Source organism: Marmota monax, unplaced genomic scaffold, assembly GCF_021218885.2.
Source record: "Marmota monax isolate L192 unplaced genomic scaffold, Marmota_monax_Labrador192_F-V1.1 WCK01_AAM20220418_F8-fsc01446, whole genome shotgun sequence".
NCBI classification, from domain to species: Eukaryota; Metazoa; Chordata; class Mammalia; order Rodentia; family Sciuridae; genus Marmota; species Marmota monax.
Window position 1 is genome coordinate 53,021 of NW_026692832.1, and position 13,224 is coordinate 66,244.

At 33.5% G+C, this 13,224-nt stretch overlaps 1 protein-coding gene across 1 annotated transcript; it reads left to right on the plus strand.

The window, feature by feature from the left end:
- The first annotated feature begins 7,710 nt into the window (after positions 1-7,710).
- LOC124095505 (serine protease 52-like) lies at positions 7,711-11,623 on the plus strand. Its single transcript, XM_046448673.1, has 5 exons — positions 7,711-7,825; positions 9,251-9,386; positions 9,786-10,033; positions 10,677-10,810; positions 11,354-11,623. The coding sequence occupies exons 1-5, from the start codon at positions 7,711-7,713 to the stop codon at positions 11,621-11,623; spliced, it is 903 nt and encodes a 300-aa protein (XP_046304629.1).
- The last annotated feature ends 1,601 nt before the right edge of the window (positions 11,624-13,224 follow it).

The following is a 13,224-nucleotide window of genomic DNA, read 5'->3' on the forward strand; positions in this document are numbered from 1 at the left end:
AAAAACATGCCTTGACAGAATCTGATTCTGAAACAGTAACATCATGGAACCCAGATGAATTTTCAGAAGTAAAGACTCTATCAGAGGCTGATACACTCACATTGTGGCAACAAACTGTATCTAAAACAGTAATTCTTTGGAAAGACACTATAGCTAAAACAGGGAAATTGTGGACACAGAGTCAATCTTCAGCATTAAATCCTTGGACACAGTTTGTCGCTAATAAAACTACAACATGGATACAGACAGAACCTCCAGCTAGAAATCCCTGGGTACCACCCATCTTTAATAATATCACACTAAGGACACAGGCCAAATCTCCATTAGTAAATACGTGGAGCCAGGAAGAAAATACAGCAATAGATCCTCTGATAGCGTTGGAATCTCCAACAGCAAGTGTCCATACAGAATTTGAAACTCTAGTCCCAACTCCCTGGTCAAAGTCCAGGAGTAGTAGAATTACACCATGGGTCTATACAGAAAATCACTTGACAACTAAAACAGTCATATTGTGTACATGGTCTGAATCTACAAAATTTAATTCTTTTTTAAAAAAGGGTAATAAAGTAATAGCATGCTCTCAAACTGAATTTTCTAGAATATATTCCCCAAAGAGGGCTAAAGTACCTAAAGTTATACCTTGGACACAGGCTGAATCTCCATCAATAAGTCCCTGGACAGGGGCCACAAAGTCAAAAAGCATACCATGGACCCGGACTGAATATCTACAAGTAGATTCCTGGGAAGGTGCCACAGTTTCAAAAGTTGTTCCATGGATCCAGACTGAATATTCTCCAACAAAACCCTGGATTGCAACAATAGATTCAGAAGTTATAACCTGGTCTGAGGCTAAATTTCCAACAGTGGGTCCATGGATACAGCCTATGGGTTCTACTGTCATATTTTCAGCAAAGGGAATATATTCAATAGTAAACACATGGGCACAGACTTCATCCACCACATTAAGAACTCATTCTGAATCAGAAGCAGTAAATACTCAGATACAACCTATATTTGAAACACTCACACCAGTGAGCCAGGATGAATCTAGAATATTAAATTCCTGGGTACAATCTTTATCTGAAAAAGTTACCACATGGACCCAAACTGAAACTCTAGCAGTCAAGGCTTGGTCAGAGGCTACAGTTTCCAAAATTACAACTTGGAAAAAAAGAGAGTCTTTATCTGGTAAATCTTATACACAGATTGAAAATGACACAGGGATATTTTCAAGAATGCTAACACAGGGGGCCGCAAAACCTCAGAGATCAACTGAAATTAATGCATTTAGGATTTTGATGCAATTTCAAACTGATGCTACTCAACACCTGAATAATGAATCACTTCTGGGGACACATCCTAAAATTGAAAAAGTCAAAACATGGTACTTGCCTGAGTTTGGAACTCTCTCATACTGGGTAGTGCAACCTGAATCTTTTGTTAGCAAAGATGGTTTCAAAATTCAAGCAGAAAGCATAAAACCATGGAAACAGTCAGACTTTGAAATGCTCAGTAACTTTACCTCATTGAGATCTAATAACATAGAGTCCTGGGTCCAACCACAAAATATTATAGTTATATCACAGATCCAAAAGAAAACTAGCACAGTCAGTCCCTGGACACAACCTAAAATGAATGCAAACAGAACATTAACCCAAGATGAATCTCTAGTAGTCAGGCTCTGGACTGTACCTGATATTGTCACACTGCTATCTGAGAGTGCAATGCAAATAGCAAAACATTTGGCCATGCCTGACATTAATAATGTTATAACTTTGTTTCAGACTCAAAATGACATAATAAAACGTCGGACCCAAATTGAGTCTCAGATAGTTACTTCATGGGTTCAGCCAGAAATGCAAGTAGCTCACCCCTGGAATGAGCCTAAAATAGATATAGTCAGACCCTGGTCTCAGCTTGATGGTTATGCAGACCAACCATGGACCCACACTGAAGCAAATACAGTTGGACTCCAGACCTATTCTGAAACTGATAAAATACAATTTCAGACCCAGCCTGAATCTCAAGCAGTTAGGATCTGGCCAGAAGCAGATAAACTAACACTTTGGTCCTTGACTCGATATGATGCAATTAGACCTTTATCCCAAATAGAATCTCAAATATTACGTTCAGGTGAAGTTGGTATAACTAAACTTTGGACTCAGAATGAAGTTGCTACTTTCAGCCCATGGACCTCATCTGATACTCCAAAAATCCTTCCTTGGATCCAGCCTAATAGAGTAATTTCATATTTGTTTCAGTATCAGAAAGATTCATTCAGAACCCAGAACCAGGCTGAAAGTAAAGCAGTCCAAACTTGGACTGAGACAACCTTGATTAAAGTTGATACAACAAAACCTTGGACTCAAAGTAATACAACTAAACCCTGGATTCAAACTGATTCCTCCAAAATGAGTTCCTGGATTCAGACTGATGTTGGTATAGTCAGGTCTTGGACTCAGAAAAGAGCTGCTTCACATGATGCAGGGACCTACCCTGAAATCCAGGCATTCACACCCTGGGACAAACTGCAAGATGATACAGTCAGATCTTTATTTAACATTCAAATGAATAAAGAAAGATCATTGACCTATTTAGAATCTCAAATATTAACTCAACCTGAAGTTGGTACAAAACATTCCTGGATGCGGCCTAAAATGGAAGCAGTCAAGAGCTGGACACAATCTGAAACTTTCATAGTCAAACACTGGTCCCAACTTGTATATGAAATAGTCAAACCATTGTCTTCACTTGGAGGAAGAACTCTCAAATCTTGGATCCAATCTGAAACCCAACCAGATGTGTTATCCTTTTCCATTACTAACACTGATAAAGTCAGTACCTGGGTCCAGTCTGAAACAAAAATTCTAACACCTGGCACATATTATAAAGCTGATGTAATTGAGTCATTCGCTGCTTCTGATGTTGAGTCAGGTGAAGAGACCGTATTAAAGAGTCATTTTGGCATTTGGCCTAAAATTGTACCTTTTTTACCAGTAGAAACAATTCCTTCCCTAGATAAGGGAGAAAATATATCTTTGTCAACTATAGCTACTATAGAAAACCAAGATAAAAACAATTCTCTACAACCCAGACATACCACAAACACTGTCCTTCTTACCCTTTTAAGTGGTTGGATTCTTGGAAGATTTGGCTACCAGAATGGTGGCAGCAATGTACAAATTACCCAGGCAAGCGGAAACAATACACAGATTACCCAGGCAAATGTAAGCAATACACAAATTACCCAGAGAAATGGAAGCAATACACAAATTACCCAGATAACCGGAAGCCTTGGTGTACAAGTTGCATCTACCAGCTCTCTTTCCTCAGATTTTATTTCTTGTTCTGACCCATCTTCATGTACATTGTCTCCTTCCTGTTCTTTCTTTACTACATGCATTTTACCTTCATCTTGCATTTCCCCATTTTGCTCAATTTCTTCTTCTATGACCTCTTCTCTTCCTTTGCCATCAATCATTTCTGATAGTCTGAGGCAGGAACTATCTTCCTCAAAATCTACTGAAGAGACAACTCAAAACTTTTCTTCTTTACATGCTACTCCAGCCACATTTTTAACAAAATCTCCCCTGGTGCCTATATCTCAATTTGAATCCCCAACTAAAACCCAGCCTGGACAACTGCCTCTCTCACATTCAGAATTCAATGTTTCCTTGGCTGAGTGTCGCCTTGGTGTGATCTGGATAGATGATCTCCAGGCTCTCTGGCTATTCAAGACAGCTATTGTTTCTCATGAAATCACAGGCAAGTTTTTGATAGTCATATGTTTGTGTGATTAATGCTAGATAAAAGATTCTTCTGGACCTCAAAGTCAGAATTTCTGAGTATATAAGAATTCTTATGCTTTTTATAAGCCTAAAATGCATATCATTTTCTTCCAGATCCAAAGAGAATAAATTAACTTAAATACTTAGGAAGTTACAAGTATTGAGGAATTAATATCTTATATGTCTTTAGTTTATGAACTGAGATTTATAAATTGAATTCATTTCAGAGAATAGAACTTTAAAAACACTCTTAGTTGTTACCAATAATTTATTTTTCCACTTGAAGAATGGAAATATTTCAAAATACCATCATCAAGAAAACTATGCAGACAATCTCCATTACTTCCTCCGAGTTTATTAAAGCTTTAATAATGTATTTCCAAGCATTTCCCTAAAGCAGAAATGTCAAATTTTTAAACACTTCCTAAAATATAAAAATAGTATATTAGTACATTTAGAAAAGAAAGTACAGTAAAACTAACTTTACTATATATAATATGTGGATTCTTTCCTCAGAGTGTGGATTGCGCCATGGCCTTGTCCCCCAGTGCCCCAACTGCTGGGAGGCAGAAATTGGTGAATTCCCTTGGATGGTTTCTGTACAGCTCTCTTTCTCTCATTTCTGTGCTGGTTCTATACTAAATAAACAATGGATCCTTACCTCAGCAAGATGTGCCCATTTCATGTAAGTCTGAGTTAGTCATTTCAAGGTTATGAAATAAAATGATAAAAATTGAAATTATTCATAGATATCTTTCTTCAACCAAGTAGGAATTTTCCCTTATTTCTTGAAAAAAAAAATGATGAATGTCCTTAACTGGAGTGATGACTTGCATTACATTTTCCTAGTTAATAAAAAATATCAAAAAAAATGTTTTTATACTTTGACCATGAATTCTATAATTTCCTGTTTTATTCCTTTTCCTCATATATCTCCAAGTAAGTGTTCATTATTTTCTAGAGATTAACTACACTATCCAAATTAATACAAAATTAAATGAATTATAAAATATTTTACTTTTATATAATTATCTCAGAAGATGATAACATACTAAATTTAAATTGCAACTCCATACAAAGATATCCCCCACCTTATGATTGTTCCACTAATGAGTTTTTGACTATATGTGCAACAAAAAAAATATATATATATATATATATACATATTTTTTTTTCAGTAGAAAGCATGTTTTTGGAAGTTAATTTTGATCTCTTCCTAGAATATAAATGGGCATTATAAAATTATCTTGTGATATTGGGCAGTAGCAATGAGTTGTAGCTTGCATTCTGTTTATTAGTATTATTTAGTAGGCTAAACATCTATGATCTATAACATAATACTATATCACTTAACCACAAGTACTAAATTCAGTAGTTTATATCTTTAGTGTATGTCTGACTTGCAAGATTTTCAAATTATTGATCTATACCAGGGAATAGGATACCTGGATCATATGGTGAATCTATTTCTATATATTTTTGAGAAATTTACAAATTGCTTTTCAGAGCATTTGTACTACTTTGTACCCTCACCAACAATGTACCAATATGTACCCTGATATCCTTACCAACATTATTAGTAGTATACTTGATAACTGCCATCCTAACTGATATGGATATAATAAATATCATTTTTAATTTTTATTTTCCTGATTTTAGAAATATTGAACACTTCTTCTTATATTTCTGGCTGTTTATCATTTTTCTAATCTCTTCTTATGGATTGTTCATTTTATTTTTAGTAATATGTTTCAATTTTTTATAGTATATTCTGGATAATAATATAGTGATGCAATTATATCAATATTTATAGCAGCATGACTAAAACTAGCCAAGTTGTGGAACCAGACCAGATGTATATCAACAGATAAATGGAAAAACAACTTGGGATTTATATATAATGAAATTTTGTTTAACCATAAAGAATGAAACTATTGTTTTGTCACTAGATGGATAGAACCAGAGAGCATTATGCTAAGTGAAATAATCAGAAAAGCAATGGTCTAATGTTTCTCTCATATGTGGACGTTAGTGAGTAATAATGGGAAAAGGAAGAAAATCTTGATATTCATAATAATATTAAGCAATTATGCTGTGTGTACATATGAATATGCCATAGTGAATTCCACCTGTATATTTATCTATAAATCCTCAATTATAAACAGGAAACAAAGAGAAAGAAGTCCATCAAAGAGAGGAAGTAGAATGTAGGGAGTAAGAGAGAAAAAAAAGGGGGCTAAAATAGAATTAATTATATTATATGCATGTCAAATGAAATCCAATATTATGTGTAGCTATAATATACTAATAAAATATTTAAATATTTTAACATATGATGGGCTTATCAGGACTGTAAATGGAGTTATATCTATGTTTAATGTAAGTAGATATATTAAACTGTCAATAAAGGGATATCTATTTTAGAATATCTATGAGATATTATAACTTTAGACCTGTTGCTATTTAAAATAATTTCTTTATTTCTATAGTAATAATAAATAAATACAAATATTCATTTTAATTTCTACATAACAAATTAGAGCTATTAATATAGACAAAGAATTATTTTATAAAATATTACAGTTGTAGATGGTTCATTTCATTTACTAGCTTTTATTTTCCTTCTCATTAAGTATTAATCAGTTCAAACAGTTTAAATAATAGAACAATAATTTATTAATTTATTTGTTAATTTTTGTGGTGCTGGGTTTAGAAGCAATGGCTTTGCACATGCTAGAAAAGTGCTCTGAAACTTAACTGCAATCCTCAATCCCAAGTTAAGAATCTTCAACAAGAAACATGATTGCATCATAACAATTACCTTACTTTTCATTTCTGAAAATGTTCACATATGTTGGGTTTAATAGTATACTGTGGTTATAATAATGTCTTATGTTTCTAACATATGTTTTGACAACATCTAGAAAAGATTAAAAAAATGTTTTAGTGCTCACCTGGATTTCATCTGATTTACATGACCACCAATATCTTTATTGCTCTAAAGTTATTTCACTTTGAAATGTTGAATAATAGAAATTTTGACAAATTTTCCCTCCAGAAAAAATGCTGAAGCCCTGGCCTTGGTCCAAGTGGGGCTTATTGATCTTCAGGACCCAGCACAAGCCCAGACTATAGTAATTCATCATGCTATGCCCTACTTAGGACCCAAAGGACCTCTAGGACCTGGGCTTATTTTCCTAAAGGAGCCACTAAATTTTCAGCCCATGGCACTTCCTATTTGCTTGGAAGAGAGTCTGGAACAAGAATCAAATATCCAACTTCATGATTGCTGGCTACCCAGTTGGTCTCTCATGAGAGGTGAGTAATACAGAAGCTCTGGGATGGATGTAATGATGTACTTGGGAAGACATTATTATATTCGCATTAGTCATAGAAGATTTGCCATTATCTTTCTCTTCATTCATATTTCAATCACTAGTCAAGGCTAAAGTGAAAAGAATACTTTTTCTCTTTTTTTCCATCAGGAAGTCCAGGGATTCTGCAAAAAAGACACCTAAGCATCCGGAAAGTCAGCACTTGTGCCCAATTTTGGCCTAAGCTAAATGAATTCACTTTCTGTGTGGAGGCCAAGAAAGCTATCGGGGAGGCAGGCTGTAAGGTGACAAATTGAGGGGGTATGAAAGGCAGGGTGAAAATCAAATACCCTTCAATATCAAATATTATATTTCCACATATTTTAGATGATCAATTAATAATCTGTTCCCTCTTTTTACAGGGTGACCTGGGGGCACCCCTGGTGTGTCATCTACAACAAAAGAACACATGGGTGCAGGTGGGAATCCTGAGTCATTTTGATGAACATTGCACAAAGCCCTATGTCTTCAGTCAAGTGAGCCCATTCATTTTCTGGCTCCAAGGAGTTACAAGACCCAGCCTTGCACCCTGGTCCCAGCAAGGACCCATGACTACTTCTGCTTCCATTGCCATTTCAATCTCCACCACTAGGAATGCTTCAGCCTTAACTTCCACTACTGCTTCTGTTCAGCCAAACTTTGTCTCTCTGCCACAGCCTCAGAGTAAGCAACAAGAAAATGATAGGAATATAATGGAGGCATGAGAAAGAAATGAAGAGAGTAATGGAGATATATGTGGGGGAAGAGAAGTTTTTTTTTCCCTTAGAATACATGGCTTTTCCAGTTAAAATGTAATAGTTATCAGTTACCTCAGAGCTTATGAATGCATTTCATATTTAGCATAATGTTTAAATTAATTAATATCCCATTATAATATAGATGACAATGTCTATCATAATTACCTGGCTGGGAAATTCATATTTGAAACTTCTAAATTAGAAGATTTAGAGAAGTAAAGTTATTGATCAAATTCTTAGAAGAAAAAGAGGAAGAAAGCTAAAACTGAGACTCAAACTTATTCCTCTAACACAAACTTATTTTTTTCATTTATTCTACATATGGTGAAATAATTTTAAATTAAAAATATTTTGGTGTTTAGCAAGTGATGATGATTTTACAGATTAAAAATTCTGTATTATGCTGTATTTTCTTTTTTCATTTGACTATGTATAACCTATCACAATATCAGACTATTTCACATTAGTATACTTCTCCACTTACTTCTATAGAAATCTATGTTGGTTTCTTGTACAACACATTCATCCAATAAAGCTATTTATCAGTTAAACTCTAATATCTTTACTGAACAATGCTTTTTAAAGGCCATATAATTGTCTTTTTCATATCATACAAAGTTTTTGTTAACTTATAGAATGTAAAGAAGTTTATACTGAACATTCATCTTATTTTTCAATTTCATCTATAGTTCCTTACTACTCCTATAGACAGGTTAGCTTTATCATTTTCTGCTTATATCTGTTTTAAACAGCATTACTTCCATTTAAACATATTTGAGAAAACCTCAAATATATTTCTTTGACCATAATTTTTTTGAAAGTTTCAAATGTCAATTTCCCAGTTACTATATCTACTTGATAACTAATTAAGATTTTAAGTTTATCAAAATCAGTTTTCTTCTGCTTAGATACAAGTAGTTTCTCTTGAAAATTTTCATTAATTTAAAGTGAAACACTTTAAGGTGAAATGATTTCTGTTTTATTGCCTAACTGTACTAATAACTCCTAATAACCAAAGATAAAAACTAATCAAGGTTATCAAGGGGGTAAAGAAGCTGAAATGTTTTCCAGTCCTTTTATTAAAGATAATTTAATATGGTCCATAAAGAAACAATGGGCTTGTGAAGATAAAAGGAATTTTCTTTCAGGAAAAAAAAAAAAAAACAGACATAAAAGATGGAAAAGTTTGTTTCTAAGTCATGTTTCCCATACATAACTGTTTAGGAGAAACATCAGAGATCAAAAATTTAAAAAAAATGGATTTCATAACAGTTCTACCAAATTTACCATTACTGTTTTCATAGTTGTTTTTTTTTTTTTTTTGTTGTTGTTGTTGTTGTTATTTCCTCAGCTTTGGCAGACCGAATTTCTCTGAGATATACTATGCCTTGGCAAGCAATAATCATAAACTGTGGCAATCAAATTTGCAGTGGCTCAATTATTAGCAATTCTTGGGTTCTCACTGCTGCCCATTGTGTCAGGAACATGTAAGTTTTCCCATACCATATAACTCCAGATTTTTATGGGGTAAAGATATTTGGTGGGGGAATTCGTTTACATGATTTATTTCCTAAACCATGTCTCTTATCCTTATGACATCTTTGTTTCAGACTAAACAATAAATACTTTTACCATGTTTTAATGCTTGATACCTCTGCTAATCAAAGATTCTCTGTAAACTTTTTTCATTTCTAAACTCTGAATTCTTTAATGATTTTTCTGATTTTTCTGGAGGTATTCAAGAGCTATTTTGCACTTATAGCTAATTTTGCACTATAGCCGATTTTGATTCTAAGGTCAATGATTTCCTGGTGAGTCTAATTAATTAATTAATTTTTAATTAATTTTTAATTTAATTAATTAATTACTTTTTACTACATACGTAGGAATCCTGAAGATACTGTGGTGATACTGGGCCTTAGGTATCCTGGGGCACCTCTGAGAGTTTTGAAAGTGTCTAACATTCTACTGCATGAGAGGTTCCGGTTGGTGAGTGGAATAGCAAGAAATGATATAGCATTGCTGCTCCTTCAAGGAACTCCAACTTCCATTCAGACCTTAGCACCCTTGGGTCATGTAAAAAATTTGAACAGTACAGAATGTTGGCTTTCTGGGCCACGAATTCTTAAATCAGGTTGGTGATCACTCTTCTTATTAGGAGTATGGCACTAAAGCAGGTGATGATTGCATTTTAATATATGAGTTTAAAAATGAAATCTATCCATGATTGTCTACATTACTGCACGATTGTTTACATCACAAATCTTAAGGTTTTTATACAAATTAAATACTGAGAATTTAGACTTGTTTCATAGAAATCATTGTTTTGAACATGTCTCCATAGGATTTTAAAGTGAAATGGTAATATGGTATGAACAGTCAAATTTTATGAAAACAGAATAAATGCCTTCTTAGCTGTATTAACCTTGAAACAATGGGAAAAAGAAAAACTCTGTGTTTTTTAAAACATTTTTAAAGACATAAATATAAGTTTGTGTTCAAATTTGAAATCCTACAAATCAAAATAGGCATTGAATTTGAAAAGTGACACTTAAATAGTATTCAAATTTGGCAAAAAAAGACACAAAATGAATTTTAAAAGAATAGTGGAATAAATTGAGAAAATAAGAATTATTGGTGATTACAAAATAAACAGTATTTTAGCATAATATATTAGATATACTAATATAAATGATAATACTGACTATAGTCTTAACAATTGCTACATTAATGTAAACTTTGTACCTAAGTCTTTTGATATTCCATCTGTTTCCTAGGAGAGACAGATGAGCATCCAGAAATATTACAGATGCACATGATGCAAGCTTCAAATTGTGTCTCCCTCTACCCTGACTTAGGTAGATCTATTGTATGCTTCTATACTCAATCCAAAAATGCTGAAACAAATGTGGTGAGCCATCTCAGTTATTTTCTTTCTTTTTTCTCTGTTTCAGGATGACTGAAACTATAACTATGCCCCTATGTAAAGTGGAAAATAACCTACCATTATTAAGAAAGTGAATTCTTGCTTAGGGGTAATAAACATGCATTTTTAAATTCCAGAATCAACTTCTACAAAAATATATTGCTTATATTTGATATATCTGATGCATGTTATTATTTTCTATTCAATTGAGGAGCCAGCTTGGTTAATTTCCAAAATATTAGGCATTTTATTAAATTTCATTCAACTAACTATAAGACCCTTGCTTGTTAAGGCTTGCTAAGTCAAACCTTTTCTATTTCTATAATTGAAAAAGTCAGCTTTATGGTTTAAACTTCAAAGTTTTTATTTTTGTAGTATTCATTATATTTGTTGATTGGGATGATATACATATTCACCTATCTAATATCACATTTTTTTCCTGAGCATTTCCTTACTTGAAATTTAAAATACATAATAATATAGAATATTGGGTTAATGACTTAAATTTTTCTATCTTTTACTTCACAGGATCCAGTGAGTCCAGGAAGTGCTGTTATGTGCAGACCAATATCTGGTGGTAAATGGAAACAAATAGGCTTGACTAGTCTCAAATCTCTAGCTACCATCGTGAGCCCACATTTGTCCTGGATCTTAACCACTTCAGCAAAATCAGGACATCCCTTAAATCATGAAATTATACCTTTAGTGGAATTACCCAAATCTTCTTGTCCCCTAAAACAGACAAATACATTGTTAACTTTTTTGATAATGATTATTGTACTCCAGAGTTTTTTGTAGTTCAGAGATTAGAGTGAATAGTCCTATTTTGTTCATGGTAAATATGATTATATAAAATACCACATAACAATGAAAAAAGATTTATTTGTGTCATATAGGATATGCTTACATTATGCACCTGCAATAAATAGTCTTTTCCTCTGAATGACTGATTTATACTTACTCTCTATAACAAGAAGTGTTCTTTACTTATTTTGTTTCATTTTGAATAACTCATAAAGGGTATATTTAATAGAAAAGTTACTCAAAGGTATGTAGTGTGTGTATAGTTTCTTCTATAGACCTTTTTTTCTTTTCCATACACTCTGTAATTTAAGAAGGAACACAGGACAAGGAAAAGGAAGGGTCTTTAATTCTAAAACAAAACAAAACAAAACAAAAAAACCCCTATGTGTGGTAGGCCATACCATGAGAAAAAACCCTACATGTAGTAACTCCTGTGGAGAATTATACTCTGCCATCAGCTATTTCCAAAACTCAAAAGATTGTAATCCTTTTTGATGCTGGACTAAAATATTAAAGTCTGGAATTAGGAAGAAATGAAGTCAAACCTGGCCCCACAGAGGCATATAGTAACCTACCTTGGTGGTACCTGATATACAAAATTCACCTGTATCGCCAATCACATAAATTCTCCTCCTTTGAACTTTGAATGCAACTGTAATGGCACAAACAGCCATGATTTTCAGGGGCAAATCATAGACTGTGGGGATATGATTCTTTCCAGAAGTCATTTATAGATTTTTATCTTTATTCACTGTCAGGTAAACTCTTGGAAGGCCAAATTCATTCTTCATTTCTGGAATCATCATATGAGGAACCAAGTACTTTGCAACAGTCATTGAGCCCAGCTCTTCTTCAAACACTGACTACCCCCTGAAACGACCTTAGGATTCCCTGCCACATCTCACAGGGTAAAATATTGGCCGTAATAATTATTATTTCCATCTTTAAAGGGGAAAGCATTTACCAAGAAACAGATATCTCTGATGATATACACATAATTTCATGAAAACTACAGAAGTAAATATGAAAAGCACTATGTGCCAGTTTGTGCTGAGTAATGTTGAAATAAGAAGGCTCATTTTAAAAATATCTTAAATTAATAGAAAGACAAGGTGATTTTTTTTCATTCCAGGAATAATCTCTAAGAGCCATATACTTCATGGAGTATCCCCACAGTAAGCAATGGTACTAAAACCTGATAAGAAGAATTTGCACATTCCCCTAATGATGGGCCATAAATCTTCTCTTGATCTCTTTGCCTGACTGGCATGCATTAAATGAAATGTGGTGGCAGTGATTTTTCTCTTCTGGTAGACAGCTCAAAAGAAGTCGCAAAGGTCCACTTTTTAAAATTTTTTTCTTAATACTACAAGGTATCTACTCAAATTCTATGCCTTCTGGAAATCTGGGGAATAGGAGTGTTTACACACTCTGAATTTCACTGGAGAAGATGAGGGTAATTTGGCACATCCATTTTTACTATATTCCCAGCTCTGCAAAATTCAGTCTTCTCTGCACTTTGCATAAGAGAATGCAATCATATACATACCTTGGAATTGTAGGCAGTATATAAGACCATGAAAGAATATGCTTCT

What these genes read in the sequence shown, in the direction of transcription:
- LOC124095505 (XM_046448673.1), top strand. Translation starts at nt 7,711, where the DNA reads ATGACTACTTCTGCTTCCATTGCCATTTCAATCTCCACCACTAGGAAT. An exon ending in GCCCATTGTGTCAGGAACAT is followed by an intron (nt 9,387 to 9,785) that starts GTAAGTTTTCCC and finishes CTACATACGTAG; the next exon opens with GAATCCTGAAGATACTGTGG. An exon ending in GCCACGAATTCTTAAATCAG is followed by an intron (nt 10,034 to 10,676) that starts GTTGGTGATCAC and finishes TCTGTTTCCTAG; the next exon opens with GAGAGACAGATGAGCATCCA.